The sequence below is a fragment of the Condylura cristata genome, unplaced genomic scaffold (genome assembly GCF_000260355.1).
Source record: "Condylura cristata isolate star-nosed mole 26May11 unplaced genomic scaffold, ConCri1.0 scaffold00013, whole genome shotgun sequence".
Lineage (NCBI taxonomy): Eukaryota > Metazoa > Chordata > Mammalia > Eulipotyphla > Talpidae > Condylura > Condylura cristata.
This window is the reverse complement of record NW_004567114.1, coordinates 33196267-33216398: the sequence shown is the minus strand read 5'-3', so window position 1 is coordinate 33216398 and position 20132 is coordinate 33196267. Positions and strand designations below refer to the sequence as shown.

Here is a 20132-nt window from a genome sequence, read left to right as displayed (position 1 = left end):
GCAGAACTTGAGGAAACAATCTTTTAGATCTCTCAGTCTTATTATGTCTGAAGTGAGGTACAATGACTCTGAATATAATTTTCATTGATTATAGGCAACTCCAGTGGAGAAAAAAATGGACAGTACAGAGACCCAGAGTATCCAGAAGGAAGGAAAAGAGGATCTTTTTCTTTGCTAATAACTTCACTTTGCTAATAACGTGAGCTCCTGGGACCTGAGGAACAAACTGTTGACTCTCAAGTGACAGCTTGTTTATTATTTTTAACACATTTAAATAACTCTAGGTAAATTAAAGAAAAAATAGAAGAGGTCTTATTCATCTACCCCCACAACTGATGAGTGGGAGGGGTGATTCACTAGAGCTCTGGCCTTGAGTGGCCAGTTCAAGTTTAAATCTGCCTACATGACCTTAGGCAAATTAATCACTTGTGCCTGCGTTTCCTCATCTGGAAAGCAGGGATACATATCTGTGCCTCACAGCTTCACTGCAGTGAGTCAACACCAATGAAACGCTGCACAGGCACGTGCTCACCTTGCAGCAAGAACTCAATTAAGTGGTACTTAATATCATTTAAACCATCTTTGCCTTTTCCTAGACAAGATATTCTTTGTCCATCCTTACTTTATTATTTAGGTCTAGGCTACAGATGAGAGAGGATGTGTAAGACAGCATACCTTATACAGTGCAGATGTAGAGGCAGAACCCACAGCGAAGGCCACTCCTATGATGGAATCCGCATGGAAATTATCTGCATATGCCATCATCACGATGCCTGTGATTGCCATTATGGCAGCGACTATCTGTCAAAAAGAAAGCAAGAGATAAAAAAAAGAAGAAAAAATCCGATGTCTCCATAGCCCAGGGCAGGCAATTGAAGACTTCATCAAAGTTGCTAAATGCTTCCTCAAACCCAATTATCCCAGCTCATGGCTGTTTGCATGTCAGAAGGGTCAGTATTAACAAGAAATCAGTCTGCTCATGAGTCATCCAGGCAGAGATTATAAAAGCTGCTCACATTTCTAATTAAGGGCTAGTGATTTTAGTTTAATTACTTAGCTCAACTTTCTAGAGATAAATACCCATATTGGTGAAATAAATTCACTAGGAAGTCATCTCTAAACATGGTCACCTATGCTGTATTCTTTTTCTTTGGACAATTCAGCATACATTTTAATCAGCTGCTGGGATCAGTGCATGTTTTTCCATGTGACCAGGACTTGATTAGGGAGACATAAAATTGAGTCAGCTAAGAGGCAAAAATTTAGGCCAAAGGAAAAAAAATAAAGTGAATAATCTCAGTGATTTATAAAGACCAAGCTTGCACTGTCATTTGGAATGTCAAAGAGGCCAATTCTTCCTTTTGTTTATGTGCAAATTAAACCTCAGAAAGATATTTTCATTTAAGTATTTTAGAGCATTAACTGCAGAAAGTGAAATGTCCATAATTGGACTGAAGTCCTAACTTCATGACACTGTCAACAATAAAATAACTCCAAAATAAAGAGCAACATGCCATTTCTTTGTGAAACTGTCTCACTGACTTTAAAAACAAGATGCAACTTTGTGAGAAATTTAAACAATTTGAGATGCATCATTTTGTTAAGCTTCAGTTCTGAGTATTCCCAAGTAAGACAATTTGTAGGTAGTTTGATCATATGAGTTTTGGGCCCATTTGAACATTGTTAGGGAATTACTTATCACAGCAAAATGTGGATCTTTACCATGTAGCTGCAAACTTGCTGGAGGCCAGTACATAGCATAATACCAATGACCCATATAGTTTAGGTGCTGCTAAGGCAGTTCTTTTGTTCATGACTGCCCAGAGAAAATGCACAGTGGGTTTTAGGGCCAACTCCATACTAACGCATGCATCCTTATAAAAAAACAGCAGGAATGCTTGAGAACAGATGCCGACATGTCAGCAGTGAAAAACCATCTTCATAAAGTGTTATCTGGGAGGCTGCTTGATGGGAGGCATTTCTCTCGCTGAGTGAATATCATATTCTCCGGAGCTGCCAGGCGCGTGTTCTGGTTAGACTATGCCTCAAACTACAGGGAATAGAATTTATTACACACACCACGAGGTGTCAAGGAAATTTTCCAAACAAGAAGTAATAGACTCATAAATAAAGATGGGGAGGGGGTTATCTAGACCTGGAAATTCTGCGATGGTTATCATTTCTTTTGATTTGGGGACTTGGAGTTCAGAGCAGAGATTTGCAAAAATTCTTGAGGCAGTCTGATTCCAAGAAATTGAAATGGTACATTGGAAACTGGCATTTTCCTGAGTTGTTTTTTAATTGGTGTTCATGGGTTATAGTATTCATGTGCACAAATATATATACTTCACAAGATTCAACTTGTAGGATAACAAATTTGAATATTTGTTGATTTTCAATCAGTCATAAGTTGTAATTTCTTCATGAAATAAACAAGTGATTACGTTAAGATAGGGTTAATAGAACACTGGGCATTAATCCTATTGAACTTTAACATGATGTGCTATTTCATATTTAAAATGATCGAAAACAGGCCCTCCCTGGTGGCACAGCGGGTTAAAGAACAGCACTAAGAAGCTAAAGCCACTTCAGCATGAGTTCAATCCTCGCCTGCCCTGGAGGTGACCCACATGACACAGCATACCTCTCCTGACCTGCCCGCTGCTCCCCTCAGCAGTGTACTTTGATGATCAGCCTGTTCTGCTCCCCACTCTGTCTCTGTTGAATCCTCTCACCACCCCTGCACCTCTAGACTGTACCGCAGTTCTGTATGCATAAATAAATCTTTAAAAAAATGATCAAAAACATCCTACCATGTATAGATGGTTCAGTATATTGCATATAGCATATAACTCTGGGTTTAGAGAATTGTGCTAATAAACAGCTCATACATAAAACAAACAAATGAAAAGAAAAATAAAAAACTGTCTGGAAAGTGACAAACATTTCATACTGTTACCCCAGGATTTGACTACAGTTGGGAATGCTTCCTTTTTTAAGTCAGTCATTAGTAAAAATATATGAATAATATTTCTACTATAAGTTTCCCCAATGTAGGATTTGGGTATGGGCAAAGATTACATAATTTTATAGCAAATCAAGCCTCTTAAAGCTCTCCATTACATTTTATATTCAAGTCTCTTGAAAATATTAGCCTGGACCACTGATACTGACATATCAATTACACGAGTGTCTCTTTCAATTGCCTTCCTGGAGAGAAGCATTTTTCACTCCAGGGGGCCAGACAATGCTGTTAATTTAAATTTCTAAAGGCAAGAAAATTTGAATATTTCAGGTGATAGAAAAAATCTTCTCCATGGCAGAAGCAGTAATTTATAGGTTAATAATTTATAAGTTATATGGGTTTCCTGGGGGGAAACAATAAGTGACATTATTTTCCCTACTTTTATTTAAATTTCACAACTCTGATAGATAAAATTCTCTATGACCATGTTTTAAGAAAATTTCAATGTTTCTTATCTTCACAGTTGGAAGTGATGAAAGGGAGCTCAGCTAATTTAGAACACGCAAGAGGGTGGAAATCCTATTTGGAATGGTTGCTCGGGTCATCCTGGTGGCTGTGTTTGGCACCACTAGTTAATGACATCACCCTCTTTACATGTGCTGAGAACCACCCAAGCCCTGATTTGAGTCACATGCATTTTCAGAGTTAATCAGTTTTCAGAAGGATTCAACAGAAACAGACAAAGTTCTTTGTGAGGTTCTGCATACTGGAAATGTGTCAGTGGGAATCCAATGTTTTAAATATTATGCCAGAAGTGCTTAAAAGTATACATTGATCCATGTGCAAGAACTACAAAAATGCTCTGAGCACATGAGCTGAACTTGCACCATCCCAGAGTGCCATTTGTTTGTCTTCAGAAAAACATGGCTCTCCTCACAACCAGTTCTAGTTCTGATCCCACAGCAAACCCCAGGTATCCAAACAAATTGGAAAACCCTTCACTGCCATCACCTGACTGTGGTTTGGATGAGAATGTTAGTAACCATGGTGACCTCAAAGGCACCAAAGCCTTATTTTTAACTTCCCGAATCTCTTGGTCCTGACACATCATGTGTGCCCACCTGAACTGAGCACCTTTCCTTAGGGTGTCACCTTCTGAGCAAATGACCCACCTCTGCAGACTCAGCCCTGCCTACTCTACATCAATTTCTAGGACCTGAGGGACTTCGTGAATATGTCTGAACCTATTTCTAAAGTCTGGAGAACTTTAAAGGTAGGTGTTTTTGCGCTCCTCATGGCCTTGCCTCTCAGTAGGTTTCTTTTCTCTCAAAGAATTTGTGCAGGTGAAGTTTAGACAAGCATCTATCTTTTGACTGTTTTTGTCTTCTTGTGTCTTTATTTTTTCCGCTTTTATAGCACACCCTGGGACATCACAGGAATCTGGCCCTTCTCTGAATCTACACAAGGGCTTGCCAGCCTGATCACCTTCAGAGTTCCCCAATGACAAATGAATCTCAGAATCATTATTCATATAACAATGTGAGTTTTTCCAACATACGGAGTATTGAGATGAACCTTTAACTGCTTCTTCAACAGTGTTCCTTCCAGGATTTTAACATTCTAAGTAAATTACAATCCACATATTTTTTCCCTAATTTACTTTGTTTGATTAACTCTGTTTCTGAAGCCTAGTGATATGGCAGAACTTTACTGGCTCACATGAGACCTTATATCCTAAGCCTACAGAAGTCTCTAAAATTGAGCATCTTCAAATTATACTCCAGCAGACTATGTTCAAATTCAAGACTACAAGGCAGCAGCTGCAGGTCTGATATACCTTAATACCTTGGCCAATAAGAACTGCACTGGTGAACATCCTCTTTTCTCTGAGTGTTTTGAGATAGGTAGAGTCCATTTTCAAAGAAATATGCTAGACAGAATCCTTCTATTTGTCCACATTACATTCAAAGTTCTACAAAGAGTAACACTTGGTCTCACTCAAATACAGTGAAACAGAACAAATGTGAAGTGTGTGTGCAAGAGAAAGTCGCCCAGATTCTGTATGACGTGGAGGTGGGGATGTCCCTAGTTCAGGACAAATTCACACCTAACATTGTGCCAGGAGTCCATACTTTACCTCCTTGCCACACACATGCATCATTTTTATATGAAGAAAAACCATTTGAAAATTATCTTAAAAGAACAGGTTAGAAAAGAAGGAAAGAAAACCCAGAGACCCAGGGTATGTGTAGATTGACTGAAAATGGTTGAAAAAGTTGTGGATTCCGTATGGGCATAAAATAGAGGAGTCATTATAACTCAGCTTTCTCCTCCCTGTAGCCATAAGACATTGTCTTATCAAGAGGGGATGGGGGATGGAGACCCTTTCCTGACAATCTTTTATTACCTCCTCCAGGAAGTAGGAAGGTTCTGGAGAAACGATTCTGCACTGCATGTGAATGAACAATTACTGCATAAATGTCAGCTAAAGGCAAGATGAAAACAAAAGGTCATTTTGAATCTTATCTAAATATGTAATATTGACACAGATCAGTGCCAGTTCAGCCCTAGTGTCCTGATTTCTAGTGCTCTAGAGCCCAATTTAAGTTCAGAGAAGTACAGGTTAAGCAATGATGGATTCCATTTCACTGAAATACTCCAGTAAGTCCTTGGTGGATCTTGGAAAGTCTCCAGAAAAGCCAGTTTGGGAAACTAACTGGATAGGGACCCAATTAGAGTTAGAAAATATGTGGCAGTCAAATTGAAGAGACATGAGTTCATTTCCAAAATCTGCCGAGTGTTGGGGTCTACTGAAACATTCTCTCTGCCTACCAATTTTTGACATATGTTTAAGGAAATCTGAAAATGAAAGAAAAATTTCAATTAACAATACAAAAGGAGGGGCAATATCTAAAAGAAAGGGTTCTAACTTTCTAGTTTGGCATTTACTCTTCATTAGAGTGAAAAAGAGACTAGCTTCAGAGAAAAGCACTTCCTGGCAGTGGCTGACTTTCTTTGAGAAGAACCTTCTTTTATTGAGGTGGTTTCTCTGAGCCTCATGAATTTGAGAATTCTAGATAAACAAGACAAAGCCTCAGGAATAAAAGTACTCACCCTCAAAGTTGTAGGGGCTGAGTTCTCATCAACATTTTTGTAATTAAAAAATTTATGTTTTGGGCCCTCCCTGGTGGCACAATGGGTTAGGATGCAGCACTGCAAGCAAGCCTTAGCCACTTAAGTTTGAGTTCAATCCCTGGCTCTGGAGATTACCCACATGGCGCGGCAGACCTCTCCTGACCAGCCCGCTTCTCCCCTCAGCAGTGTACTTCATCAATCTGCCTGTTCTGCTCCCCACTCTGTCTTTGATGAATCTTCTCTTCACTCCTGTACTTCTGGCCTGTACTCCAGTTCTGAATGCATAAATAAATAAATCTTTAAAAAATTATGTTTTAAAGAAGTTAACATCATGAGGTGATCATTTATCAGCTGTAAGCAATTGCCTGTGATCATTTTAACACACCAGAGTTTACCAGCAAATTGGCGAGAATGATTTCATAATACAGAATTAAATGTCTGACATTTGGTTATACATTTATCTTTCTATCCGTCAACAATATTGTAAGCTATTCCTTACAAAATATAGAAGAGCTATTCCTAAGACATAATTTATAATGTTAACATTACTTGTTCTAGTGAAATATCACTCCAAATAAACATATTTACTGATATTATAGCATAAATGGTCCTTCATTATGTCCATGGTGCTATTTTGACAAAAAATTGAAGTAGGGAAGGCCATATATTTTTCATCTTAAATTTGGTCATTCTTGGGACTAAGTGAATGAGAATCATAATTCCACCACACTCTGTTTCTAAACTACTAAAGAATTAGCGAAAGTCAGAAATATAAATTTTAACCTGATGATTGAAGCAACCCTTAACTATTAAAAAAGAAGAAGAATTCAGTAGAATGGCATTTAAAGGGTCTGTGCTTTATCTTATGTATGGATGTGGGCAATGAGAGCTGCATTTAGATTGTCTATATTCTATTTGCCCTCCCTTAATTTCTCAAATGACCTAATTATACCTGTTCTCAATATGTCTCAAGAGGAAAAGAATTGCTGATACTGTCAAAAGGCAAAATGCTGAATATGTTTGCTGCTTCTTGTGTTCCATGGCCTGATTATGTGCATTGTTAAAATTACACCTTGACATTTTTCTGGAACATGGCATTAAACACTTCCTAATGTTTCACAGCAAGAAATGAAGCATTTCCTATCATTTAGAAAGAAAAATATCTGACTAATAAAGCTGACACTAATGCTTACTATTTTTCTATCTATGATGTCTTAATTTATGTGTATCCTTATTAGCAAGTATTCATTATCTGGTCTAATTGTTTCACATGCTGTATTAGTTGCCTGAGGTTGCTATAACAAATTATCACAAACAGGATGACTGAAAACTACAGAAATTTGGTTCTCTCACAGTTCTGGAGGCCAGAAGTTCAAAATTCATCAGGACCACAGTCCCAAGAGCAGCTGTGGGAGAGAAAACATCCTTTGCCTTCAGGTTCTGCTTGGTGTTCTGAAGTTCTGGGCTTGTTGTCACATCTCTCTGATCTCTGTCTCTGGGGGCACACTCTTCTGTGTGTTTCTCCTGTGTGGTCTCTTGTAAGGATACTTATTATTGGTTTTAGGGGTCACTCAAGTAATCCAGGATGACCTCCTCTCTGCAAAATCTTTGTTTTTACCTGCAAAGACCCTTTTACCAAATAAGGTCACAGTCATAGGTTGGTATGATTAGGACAAGGTCTCCAACTGTTATCACCCTTCAATTTACCACAGATGCCAGTTTTCAAATGGTGATGGTTTGTAGCCTCTGGGAAGAATTCCTAAATCTATGATTTAAATGCTATATCTTGGGTTGTTTTCCCTTTGAAAGACCTCAAGTAAATACTGACCCTCTTTTGATGCGACCTTGTGTACCTGGAAGTTCCATCTTTAAATGCATCCATTCAATCTCAAACAATTGATTTTGGTAAGTCAAAAGTGAATATTGATTTCTTTTTGGTACTCAGATGCCACAAAAAAGCAGAGAGCCCTCAAATCTCCCTTTTCCTCCTTTTAAAACATAAACCACAAATTGCCCATAGTAACGAAAGCTTGCGTCCAGAAAGATGAGCATGAGTTCATTATAACCTCAATTATCTACGGGGCCCCTCTTTTGTTCCTGCATTATTCTAGGTAATGGAAATAGAGACTGGCTAACTTCATAGGCACAGGACTTATGCAGAGGCGCTGAGCCCATGTTTACAAGGAACCCACACTCAATTTTATGCTCTGCGCTTATCAACTTGAAAGTATTAATTGTTTTTAACAGAGCAGCTATTTTTATTTTGCACTAAACGGTGCACATTATGTAGCCCATCCTGAAAAGAGCATGGGCAATAACACAGGGAAGCTGGCTGCTTTCAAGGAAAAGTCAGGACACATGATGCTGGATAGACAACATCAGGGCTCCACGTATAAACACACGATGCTGAGTTTTGATGTGAAATCCAAGAGAGATGGGGCACCTGAGAGATGGGGCCACATCTAGGTATGTCCTCAAGGCATCGTGGACTGGTTCAGTTTCTCAACACATCTGCTTTTTGTTCTTCTACCATACTCATCACTCCTTGTTTATCTTCAGCTCCAGTTCTGAATTTCTGAGAAACTCCTCCTCAAAACCAGAATTTGCTAACTGGCTATTTAAAATAAACTTTCAGGTTCAATGACATTTTCTATTCTTTCTGTAATGTAGACACCAATTTCAACATTTAGAGGGCAAGGCCCCTGGGATCATCATAAGATACTTAGTTCTGACAGCATAATCTGTTTCAAACCAATCACAGACTTTACTTTCAGAGGACAGTAACTGTGTGATGTTTCTCTTCTAGGAAAAGGCTATCCATTTAGCCTTCCTGTCCAAGAATTACTTTCTCACTATTTTTATTATGTTGTTATGCCAAATTATATGAATGAAATCTGGCTCTTTAAATCTGCCTGGTTTTAATAGATCTACTTCTGACAAAGAATAAGTATACAACTTTTTAAAATCCATGTTGTTTCTAAAAGGAATAAACAGAACTGAAGTGATTGGTGGAAGTTTAATGCAGTTCAATTAAGGATTTGTACCCAAAAGTACAAGTTGTTACTTCCAGTTCCACTTCTAGATTAGTCACACTAGATATAGTGCCACTTCTAACAGCATTGTGCCATTACCAGTGACTTTAATTACTGTTTGGTAATCTTATCTACTTACACCAATATTAATTAAACCCATCTCTGGGGAAAAACAAGAGGGAGTTACCCCCAACATATGTTGATTGAAAAAAGCAAATCATAATTTTTACTGTGGCTAATTTCCTCAGACTTCTCTTTCCTAAAGACAGAAGGAATTGATCACACCATTAATTCTAAATAAAGTACTTGTTTTTCCTGTGTGTTTTAGTGTCTCTTTTTTGAGAGCGGCTGACTGCCTAGTGGCAACAATCTCTTTATCCTTTCATGATGCTGTAACTTCCTGGCCCACTAACATGCTACAGATTTCAATTGGTACCCAGAAGTGATGGGCAAAGTTTTACAGAAATGCCGTGAAATAAAACAACTCTTCTGATGCCAAAGATTTATGCTTAAGGGAGGCACATCGAATCAAGTATGCCATTACCCTCACGCCCATGAACCTGTCTTTCAGCACTATCCATGACAGCAAGAAGACAAAAGCTTTGTTACAACAGAACAGAGCAGAGACATCTGTGGCCGTCAGCTTCTTTAAAGCCAGCAAATACAGGTAGTTAGTCAAAGTCCATAAAATAGAAAAAGGAGCAGTTCTTTTAAGAAAGAGCTTCAGTGTCAGACCATCTTCACCAAAAATCCGACTGCATTCCCTGGAAAAGAAAAAGAGGTTGATAGTCAGGAATAGTCGTGACACTTCCTATGTTGCCTCACTCCTGACAAGCATTTTCAGGGAAGAGAAACACTGAGACTCAGCCTTCATTGACCTGGAACCTACTGAACTCTGTCCTGCCACCGTCAGGCCACAGTGAGTGCAAGGATAGTCTCTGGAGATTGTTGGAACAGTTATTCTGCTGCTGTTGAATATCCTCAGACCAGCCCAAGAAAGACAGAAATGAATAGTTTCTGGAATTGCTATTAGAAGAGAGAAGATTTTTTTTCCCAATTGAAAAATGCAGCAAGTCAAGACTGGGACTGTGTGGGCAGCTACAGTTTGCAGCCTCACATGTCAAGTAGAGCCATACATACTCTGAAATTTTATTTTTCAAGCATGATACCTCTTTCTTATATAGCTGCCCTGTTAGCTAATTTATTTTCCTCTATTATTTTTAAAGAGGAAAAATAATAATAAAAAAAACCTTTCTGTGATATCCTTCAAAGGGTAATAAACAAATAAGTATAACTTTCTCTCACAGGTTATATGTATTTACATATAAACATTTAGTCATTTTTGAGGAACTATCTGAATGCATTGTGTAAAAATAGTTATTTCAGTGAAATCTTTGATTTGTTTTATTTCTGACTAAACTGGTTATTTAGTCCAAAGGCCAGTTTTTATCAAAATATCTGAGCTGACACTGCTCGCAGGCAATAAAGAAAGTGGTGGAACAAGAGTTCCTCTGTGACTACGGACTAAAAACAGGCTTGCCATGGAAGCCACCAGAAGAATTCAGTTGTATTTTCTTTACTCTGTTGTTCATGAACACTGAACCATTTGTTGTCTGTCAAATGACAGGCGTTCGCTTTTCAAGAAGAGTATAAGTAGCATATTCAAAGCAAGTTGGTATCTGATTTATAATGTATACGATGAAATATGCTTACATGGCACTGGGTGGTTTTTCATTTCAATTTTGGGCTTTAAAATATTGCAAGAGAAGGTAATTTCTCGCTGATGTTGGCCTCACATGTATGAAGAAACTCTCCCCACAGGAGGAACACATGAGGGAGCGGGGAAGAGAGAGAGAGGTACAAAGAACTGAGGCCCAGGCCCAGGGTGATGGCCTTCAATACTGAGTCGCTTCCAAGCAGCTCGCAATGCTGGGAATTGGACCAGCCATTCCAGAGAGGTTAAAAATGCATAATCACACAGAGAAATTTTTAGTGGTTTTACTTTTATGTGGGAGACAACCACAAAAGAAGGATTTTTGTGAAGTGAAAATGTGATTTCCCAAAGGTGAATTTTAACTCGAAAGAGACAAAACTTCAATGAAGGGATTAGGTAACCTAAAGGCAAAGCCTTTTGTAAAGTAAGCAGAACCTACTCCCGTTCACACACTCAGGAAAATGGATGGCCTCTCAAAAGCCCTCAGGCCACTGGGGTGTTAGGAATCCGAACCACACTGAAACCGAGCAGCAGTCTGGTCAGAGCTTCCAGAGCACACATTTTGTGTTCTGTAATTACAAAGGGATTCTCTCCATGAGAGTCTGCTCAGATGAGCCGGAGCTGAGACTCAAGGCTTCAATGATTACATCTACAACTCTTAAATGCCTTTAAAAATTTACATTTTTGGGGATTCTAAGGGTGGCCTAGGGGTTAAGTCTCAGTGCTATTGATACTGAGGCCTTCGTTTCATCCCTGGCCAGAGAGAGCTGACCCACATATGGAACAGCTCCCCTCAACAATGTATTTCAGTATATCTGCCTGTTCTGTTCCCAACTCTGTCTCTGGTGAATATGCTCACCCCCTTCCCCCGCACTTCTGCCCTACACCCCAGTTCCTCTACACAAAAAGTAAATAAAAATATTTTTGAAAATAAAAATATACATTTATGAAAAATCACAGCAAAACTCATTTCTGTTTATTTTTTTTTATCGCTATTCCTGGTCAATGGTGGCTCTTCCTTTCCAGAGACATGATCATGCTGGAGTGAGTGCTCTCAGGCAAAGATTTTGGAAGTACCCGAGGGACTGTCCCACTGGAAAGCCTGCAGAGGTGGTGACAAGGAGAGTCCACCAGGGAACACGCTACCTGTCACCTGGCTTCCGCCGCCCTCAGGTGCCGCTGCCTCGTTACTCTTGTTTTTTCCCCTTCTCCTTTCACTATAAACGTCTCCCTATTTATCACTGCTATGGAAGGAATTAAAAAGGCTTTCCATCCAAACACCAGGTCACCTGTATAGAACCTTATACTCTTTAAACATGAAATGCTAAAAAATGCCACAATTCAAGAAGAAAACAATAGGGAGTTGGTCAGAATTTCTGGACAAGAGTCACTAACAAGTGGCAAAACTTAGAATGAAGTTGAAAAGCTGAAGGTCATGAGTTATGTGACTATGCTCAGCACTGTTCCAATAGCTTCTAGACCTTTCTGAAGGCCATATAGTGTCTTGCTGCATTTCATAGATAGTTGGTGTACGTAAGAATACTTCTGACTCCATACTTTGTAGAAACATTTTTCTCCTTAAGAAAGCAGCACCTGGGCCCTCCCTGGTGGCACAGTGGGTTAAAGCACTGCACTAAGAAGCCTAAGCCACTTCCACATGAGTTCGATCCCTGCCTGCCCCAGAGGTGACCCACATGGCGCGGCAGACCTCTCCTGACCCGCCCGCTGCTCCCTCAGCAGTGTACTTTGTCAATCTGCCTGTTCTGCTCCCCATCCTGTCCCTGGTGAATCCTCTCACACACCGTATCTCTGGCCTGTACCCCAGCTCTGTATGAATAAATAAATAAATCTAAAAAAAAAAAGAAAAAGAAAAAAAAAGAAAGCAGCACCCTTGTCAAAACTGTGGTATAAAACATTTTCTTTTATTTCAAATTCCTAAGGCATGTGGAGTTCTCTTGATAGTATATAAATTAAATTGAATTATCAAAAACTCCTTTGAAATAGACATCCCTATCCACCTAGATTTGATGGTTTATGAAAAATTCTTTTGATGTTAGTGATAACAAAAGAACTAGAAGCACTTTCATACCATTCAAGAGAAAAGTAGAAAACAGTCAGAGGGGCTGGCACTATGGGGTAACTTCTATTTCCAGGTGAACTTCTAACTTCTATTTTCCCATGTTCTACCATAAGAACTTTGGGGACTGCCTTGGCAGATGGCATTACATCTACAGAGTAAAACAAAAATCAAAGATCTCTGAATTTTGGGGCTATGTTTATATCCCATAGGAAGCCAACCACTAAAGCATGTCCCCATCAAAGACATTGTTTTCTGTCTGAGAATAAAAGTGAGAAATGGTTGAGAAATGGTCAACTTCACACCTACCCATAGTAACAGGTGGCAGTGTCTTGACAAATCACGAATTTTGCCAAATTCATAGTTAGTCTGACAAGAGAGACATGGTAGAAATGAGCGCATTCCCCAAACAATGCTTCTGTCAGCAGCAGCTCTTGTAAATGTCATTTACTTCTATTCAGAATACATAAGGGCAAGAAGGAAGGTTGTTTTGGCTCTTACACATCCTCTGCTGAGGAGTAATAAGCTGTGTGAAGAAATGTCGCTCTCCCACTGTTGTCCACCAAGCCCTGACCATTGATTTCTCTTGGTGACCAGAGACTGTCCTTGAAATTATTCCTTAGCTCTGGGCTTTTCCTTTCCAAGAGATTGTCCTTTAGAGCAGACAACATGAATCCAAAAGAAATCCTAGAAATCTGGTTGCAGAACTGAGGCTACCAGAAGGAAAGGGGAGGAGTGAGAAGCAAAGGGAAAGGGCCCAGCGACGGGCATGGAGGATCACGGTGGTGTGTGGTGCATGTGCTGGTGCACACGTGAAGCTACAGCAAGGATGTTACATCCTAAGTTATATTCAGTGTTGTAAACTGATGTCACCTCAGCTACAAGTGATACAATTACAACAAAAACTGAAACAAATAACACTGAAGAAATGTTACCCATGTAATTTTATGCTCAAAAATATACACATGAGCTAGGGATACTAAGAGAATTTGAAGCCAGAGAGAAGTAAAATACTAACATTTACTATTCATTAGGATTTCTGGGGAATAAAAAACTGATGTGACTGCTAACTCTGCTTTTTGGAGAAAAGAAACAAAATTCAAATGGTCTATAATAACGACATATATATGTATATATATGTGTGTGTGTGAACAAACGCATAGGTTGGGTTATTGGAAAAACCAAAGAGGTTACCCTTTGGCAAAGGTACTTTGATCCAAACGCTGTTTCCTGAACTCTCTAAAAGGACATTGAAGAAACCAGGTTTGCATGGAGAAACCCTAGAACTACAGAATATCAAGCTCATGGCTGATAAACAGAAAAAGCTTCAAGTGCCCCTTCCCAGCAAAGAACAACATCTTACACCATCCTGGTTGCATGAAACAAGGTCACTGCAAATCTGTTTAGGCACCCAGTATCCAGAGTACTAAGGGAGTGTTTCTGTAACAGTTCATCTCACTAAGACCATTTTCCCGTGGATTTGAGACAACAGAATTCTTTTTAGTAACTTCTAGAGAAATGGGCCTGATTTTAAACCTGGGTTTCATTATTTTAAAGTATGTGACCTCAAATAGGCCACTTATCCTACTGGACCTATTTCTCTTGTGGTAAGTAGGGATAACAATACACTTCAAAGGGGGGTATGTCCACCAATGATGAGGAAATAAGAGATATAAAGCCACCAGCATAGTGCCTGGAATGTTGTGAACACCTGATTTACATGTGTGTGTGTGTATTGTTTTAGAGGGGAGCGATTCTATCTCCCAGTATTCATGAACAGATCCTCCTCTCCTCACTCTCTAAGTCAACTCAACTCACATTTCAAAGAGATGTAAATATGCATTTCTGTGTAAGGCATTTCAATGCATCTCCTTTTGGTCATTTAACATGAAACCTACCTGAATTTTTTCATTGGAGATTGTTTTTCTTGAGCAGTAGCTAGATGACCAGAATAATAAACTGGGAAAAACATAATGTTCCAATTTGTTGAAAACCAAGTCATGAAAAATGGACAGTAGAAGTTCTTATAAGTGATTTTTACAATCTGTGTGGTTCCAACCCAAGACGATGACACTGACAAGATGATCAAAAGCCCCCAGATGGCCTTCAGCACCGCGGATGTGCAGGACACACAGCGAGCCTTGATTCTGTTTTCTTGGCTGCTGTTCTCAGGATGAGTCTGTGTGCTGTCGTCCCCTGAAAACAGCAGAGGAATACAAAAAAGTGGAAATCAGGTAATAAAGAAGCAGGCGGTATAATCACCAGTGTTTTTCTTTCTACCATCATTTCACAAGACAGATGACTCCAGCTCATCTTATCTCAGGAGTCTCTGTTCTGCAAGGTCCAGCCTACAGCTAAACCCATCACCTGTCCCTAAGAATGCGCCCAATCTTGGTGAATGCTGTGTTGTTCTCTGGGTCATCCTACCTTCTTCTTTGAAAAGGCTCTGCACAGTTCAGCCATAAAGGCACAGGATATGGTCACACAACTGCTCGATCTAATCCAAAGTTAACAGAGCTGTGTGCACCTCCCAGAGGAAGCTTTGGAGCCTTGCTTTGGAGCTTTGGAGCTCTGGAAGTTCTCTCGCTCTTCCCATCTGCTACTGGAATGGAAAATTCCAAATAGGAAGTGTTGTTTCTCTCCTTGCGGGAGGAGGAGCAGAACCTAGCAGCCAAAGTAGCCCTGTATCTGCTGACATGAAAAGTAAGTGAGAATTAAGTACGTGTTGTTATAGTCCTCTGATTTTTTAAAACACTGCAACAAAGATGACTACAGAATTAAAAAGCAGTGTTTCCTGAGAACAGAGCAGGTCCTGATGACACAAGCCATTTCCCGCCTCAGAACAAATTTATGTTTTAATAGATTTCGGGGGTGGGGAGAGTGCACAGTGAATTTGGTTGGTATTTTTACATTTCCTAAGAAGTTCTAGTAGTATTTTTTTTTTTCAGACTAAAGTAGTCAGAACTCTGAAAGTGACAGAGGAGGCGCCTTGAAACACACGTTTGATCTTGGAGGCTAAGAAAGTGGTGCAGGCCTCCGACTGTAAGTGCTAGAGGCTGGAGCTACCTCCCGGAACCTGCTGAGTTTTTCCTGAGTGTGTTTCTACTCTTAACGAACCAGGTATGGCTGCCCCTCTGGGGTAAAAGCTTTTACCCAGCTAAGGCTTTCTGATATAACTATTTGGGAGGGGGGTGGGGAAGAAATTAGCAAGCCTTGAAAGTAAATTCTTCACAGGGGAAGGTAAACAAGGAAGAAAGAACACAACAGTTACTGTAAGATTTCCAAGTCTTATAAACAGGACTGAATGATGAGGGGCCCTAGGCTCCAAAGAAGAAAAAAGGTACTCTTAGTCTGACTGACAAAATCCTATGGCGACTCAAGTTGGGTTCCGGGGGTTCCAAAATGAAAGCCTGGAGCTTACAATCTAGTGCAAAGAGGAAAAACATACACAAGAGTGAATAAGGACCAACCTTGGTGGATACAAGGCAAATGGAGGCAGAAGAGAAACACCTAGCAAGAGGCACGGTGGAAGTGACCAGGGGAAACTCGCAAGAGGCTGCAACATTGAGGTAAACCTGCAAGTGTGAGCTAACCAGCTCCTTGGCTATGCAGACAATGGCTATACTCGCTGTCACTCTGCGAATGCTGATTATGCATAGAGTAGAGGGGGAACTGAAAAATGAATAAGAGATTCTTCTCTTAGGAGGCTGAAAAAGGAAGTAGGTATTAGTATTCCCATTTCGCAGATGAAAAAACTGAGACTTGTGATAAAGGTTGTCCAAGGTTGACTCAAGTCTGTGTAACTCTGGGGTCCAACCTTTTTATTCCAAAAACTCATTTAATTTAGGTGTTCAGGTTTGAGCTCTATTCAGACAGAACAGAAATAGTTTCAGAAAGAGTTCAAAGAAGTCTTTTTTTTCCTGGCAGGATTGGCAGTCTGGCATAACACCTAAGGAAAGAAATATTTAGCTACTACTACAGTTCTGATCATACTCTCCTCTGGGACTATTTCATAAAGGAGGAATGATTCTACAAAGATTTTAAGTATCTCCTTGTGGTTTTATCTTCCTGCCTTCCTCGTGAGGATTTCTTCTGTACCATCATCATTGTGCCTTGGAAAATAATTTTGATTAACACCAATAGTCACATACCTTCCCCTGTCTCCCACAGTATCGATCCATTCTTCTTCTGCCAGCCGGATTTCATTGTTGCCAATTAATTTTTCCATCTATAGCTACCAGATTTTACTTAGTTCTGCTTAGATTTATAGCTTTGTATATGTCATTAAAAGTGAATTTACCAGGAAAATTCATTTCCACAAAACTTGACTGGAATTAGACAAATTGATGTGAAAAGCCACTGGAATTTGGAACCAAGAGTGTAAAGTGCCAACCTTGCCATTTGTATGGTCTCCTGAGTACATGTTTAATTCCAGTCTTAGCTTCTTTACCTGTCATATATTGATAACCTCTGTCTCACAAGATAAGTTTTGAAGGGGAGCACCATAAATTCATGAAAATATGGTGAGTTGTTCTTCAGATTTTCTATTCTGTTCAGTGCACTGGAATATCCCCATGTGACTTCTGAATCATTACAGAAAGAATATATGATGTTTCCGGTGACCCTGAATGGTGTAGTCTTTGAAGTCTGTAATCTTTATCTGATAGGACCAGTCTTCATTAACAAGTATAACTGGAAAATTAAGTTCGTCAGATAACTAGTATAATAGGAATATTATTGTACTGTATGAAAGGCAATTAAAACATTTCAAAGACTTAAGGCATTTTTTTCAAAGTCCTGGATTTTATTGTCATTTCATCACCCACTTATTTGGGGGGGTAGTATTTCTCTGCTTTCTTATTGTTATTATTATTTTTTTGAATGCCAAGAGATTTTAATATGTTGTTGGTCATGTGGAAGGAACACTGAAGAAAAGAGACTGAAAGTGCAGGTAGAAGCAATGGAAGGTGAGTGATTTGTAGACCGAGGAGGTAACATGGGGAAGGCAGAGCCTGCAAATGTGACCTTGCCATGATGCTGACTGGCAAACAAGAGAAGCGAGGCTTTTTGAGGCAGAAAGAAGGCATCTGTTAGCATCTAACTGTTTAGCTCTTTTGGAAGGTGGAAATGTGGTTATATTTTGAGAGGCAGTGAGTCTGGATTGGGCTTTAGGCCATCCTCTGGGGAAGGCAATTAGATGTTCACCCCTAAACAGTAACAATAACCAGGCATTCTAGGCCCAGCTGCATTTAACAATAATAAAGTGCTGGGAAACTCAAGGATAATACTCAGGAGATTTATCTAGCAATTCAGTAACCCAAGCAACACAGGAATTGGTGAGTGGTCCAGAGGAAGTGCAGAAACTCTGAACGTCTTGACTGATTAGTAAATGCCAAGGTGTCCTGAAGAGGTAAAATTGTGAAAAAAAGAAGTATTCCAGAGACTGTTAGTCCTGATGAGAATATGAGCACAGTCTATTATTTTACTGGTGATTTATTCTTAGAATGGGCACAGAGTGCTATTACTAATGCTCTGGGCTGAGGTAAAAGATGCTGGTTTTGTCATTTTGAAGACAAGTTGTCATTGTTACAAATTTCATTAGGTGTCGTTCAATCATGTTAACCTCTTGAGTGATAGGTTGTGTCATTTGCTTTCTATGTCACACCATATACATATTTCCTTTCTTTCTCCTCCTCCCTGTTGATAAATCTTCCCCCACGCCATGCAGAAGAGTTGTAAAAAATTCTGCTTCTTGTGCCAATGGTGAGGTCTTCCTCAACTGGTTAGGAGGTTACCTACTCATGCTGTTATTTAACAGGAAGTCACCACATACCTGATCTACTCTGTCTCTCAATTCTATGTCCACAGACTCCAGAGGATCCTCGACTCTGAAGTTCAAGAATAGGAGCAGAAGAATCTTCGGTGACAGAGAGTGGGGACAGTTGTCTACTAATGCCACTGTGCGAACTGGGACAGTTGGTTCCTGGTTTACATCGAGTTACTGACGATCTGGAGGTACCTGGGAAGAGACCATTCACACCAATTTGAGAACTTCCTGGAGGAAAGATTGGAAAGAGATTTTAAGTGGCTGAGCAGTGAAACCATGGTTGTAATAACTACAGTCATGGGATGTCATTGAGTTTATTTCTAATTTTATAAAAGAAATTCCTTAAAAAAAGAAAACTAAGCTGACAAGTTGTGTCCCTAAGGTAAAGGGTCTTTTAGATAAATTCATTACCTAGGAATGAACATTAGAAGATGGTTTTGGGTTGGTACTATCTGTTCTGAATTAGAACTCTTAACACAGCCCAGTAGTTTACCTCAAGGAAAGTATTATGTTTTGTCAGCTTCTTCCCTTTCCTTCCTTAGACTGACTGTTGAATTCCTCACTGGTAAAAATGCCAACAGTTTACCCTATTAAACCCATGATACACTTTTAAATCAGATCAATGGGTCTCTAAAATCCAGCATGAGTATCTCCTTATTAATCTCTGATCTCTGTTACAGATGAAAACCTAGCCCTTGGGACCTTCTACAGGCCATGTCCCTTCTTATTCTGATTAATAGTCCCCAAATCCCCAACACAGTTGTGACTCCAGGACCTGTAACTAGTGCAGCCACACAGGCCTCTAACACCTGAACCCTGGGGCATCAGGCACATATACTCTGAATGGCCATCCTGAAGTTCCAAATATTTTAATCATTCAACTTGTGTTGAATGGGGTTTATGGCATGCACAGGGGACAGGGACTTAGTTCAGGTTTGGTCTTTCTTCCTGTTTTCTCCCTGCCTATGAGTCAGATTTTCAGATGCTCACTCCCTTGGCTTCTTCTAGTATAGTTACAGGGTTCTAGCAATAGTGGGGATTGTTGGGGTCCCTGACTCCTCAGTACACGTGAGGCCTGCACTCATACAGCAAGAATTACCATGTCCGAGAGAGGAGACATTAAAGAACACAAAAACACTATGACATGAGGGAAGAAGGGAGAGAGAGATAAAACATTAGAAAGGAAAAGCCATTTTCCCACTTTCTGAACAAGAGGCCTACATCTTCATTTTACAGTGAGATCTCAAATTATGAAGCCAGCCCTACTCCAATCCTAGTATCCCTCTGAATAAAGCTAGTTCTGAATAACTGGTGTTCTGACAGCTTACTCTCCATGCTGATGACTTGCAAGCCCTTGAGCTATTCTTCTTCATTATATATAT

The 20132-nt window shown here is 39.7% G+C and overlaps 1 protein-coding gene across 2 annotated transcripts in view; it reads right to left on the bottom strand.

Moving 5' to 3' along the window:
* SLC35F4 (solute carrier family 35, member F4) overlaps positions 1-20132 on the bottom strand; it is a 190539-nt gene that overhangs the window by 8199 nt on the left and 162208 nt on the right. For both annotated transcript variants that reach the window (XM_004681838.2, XM_012724675.1), the window contains exons 2-5: positions 18757-18942; positions 14822-15119; positions 9677-9896; positions 676-801 (exon numbers count right to left, since the gene is read on the bottom strand). In XM_004681838.2, the coding sequence (XP_004681895.1) occupies positions 676-801; positions 9677-9896; positions 14822-15119; positions 18757-18942 (830 nt within the window). The remainder of the gene's footprint in view (positions 1-675; positions 802-9676; positions 9897-14821; positions 15120-18756; positions 18943-20132) is intronic.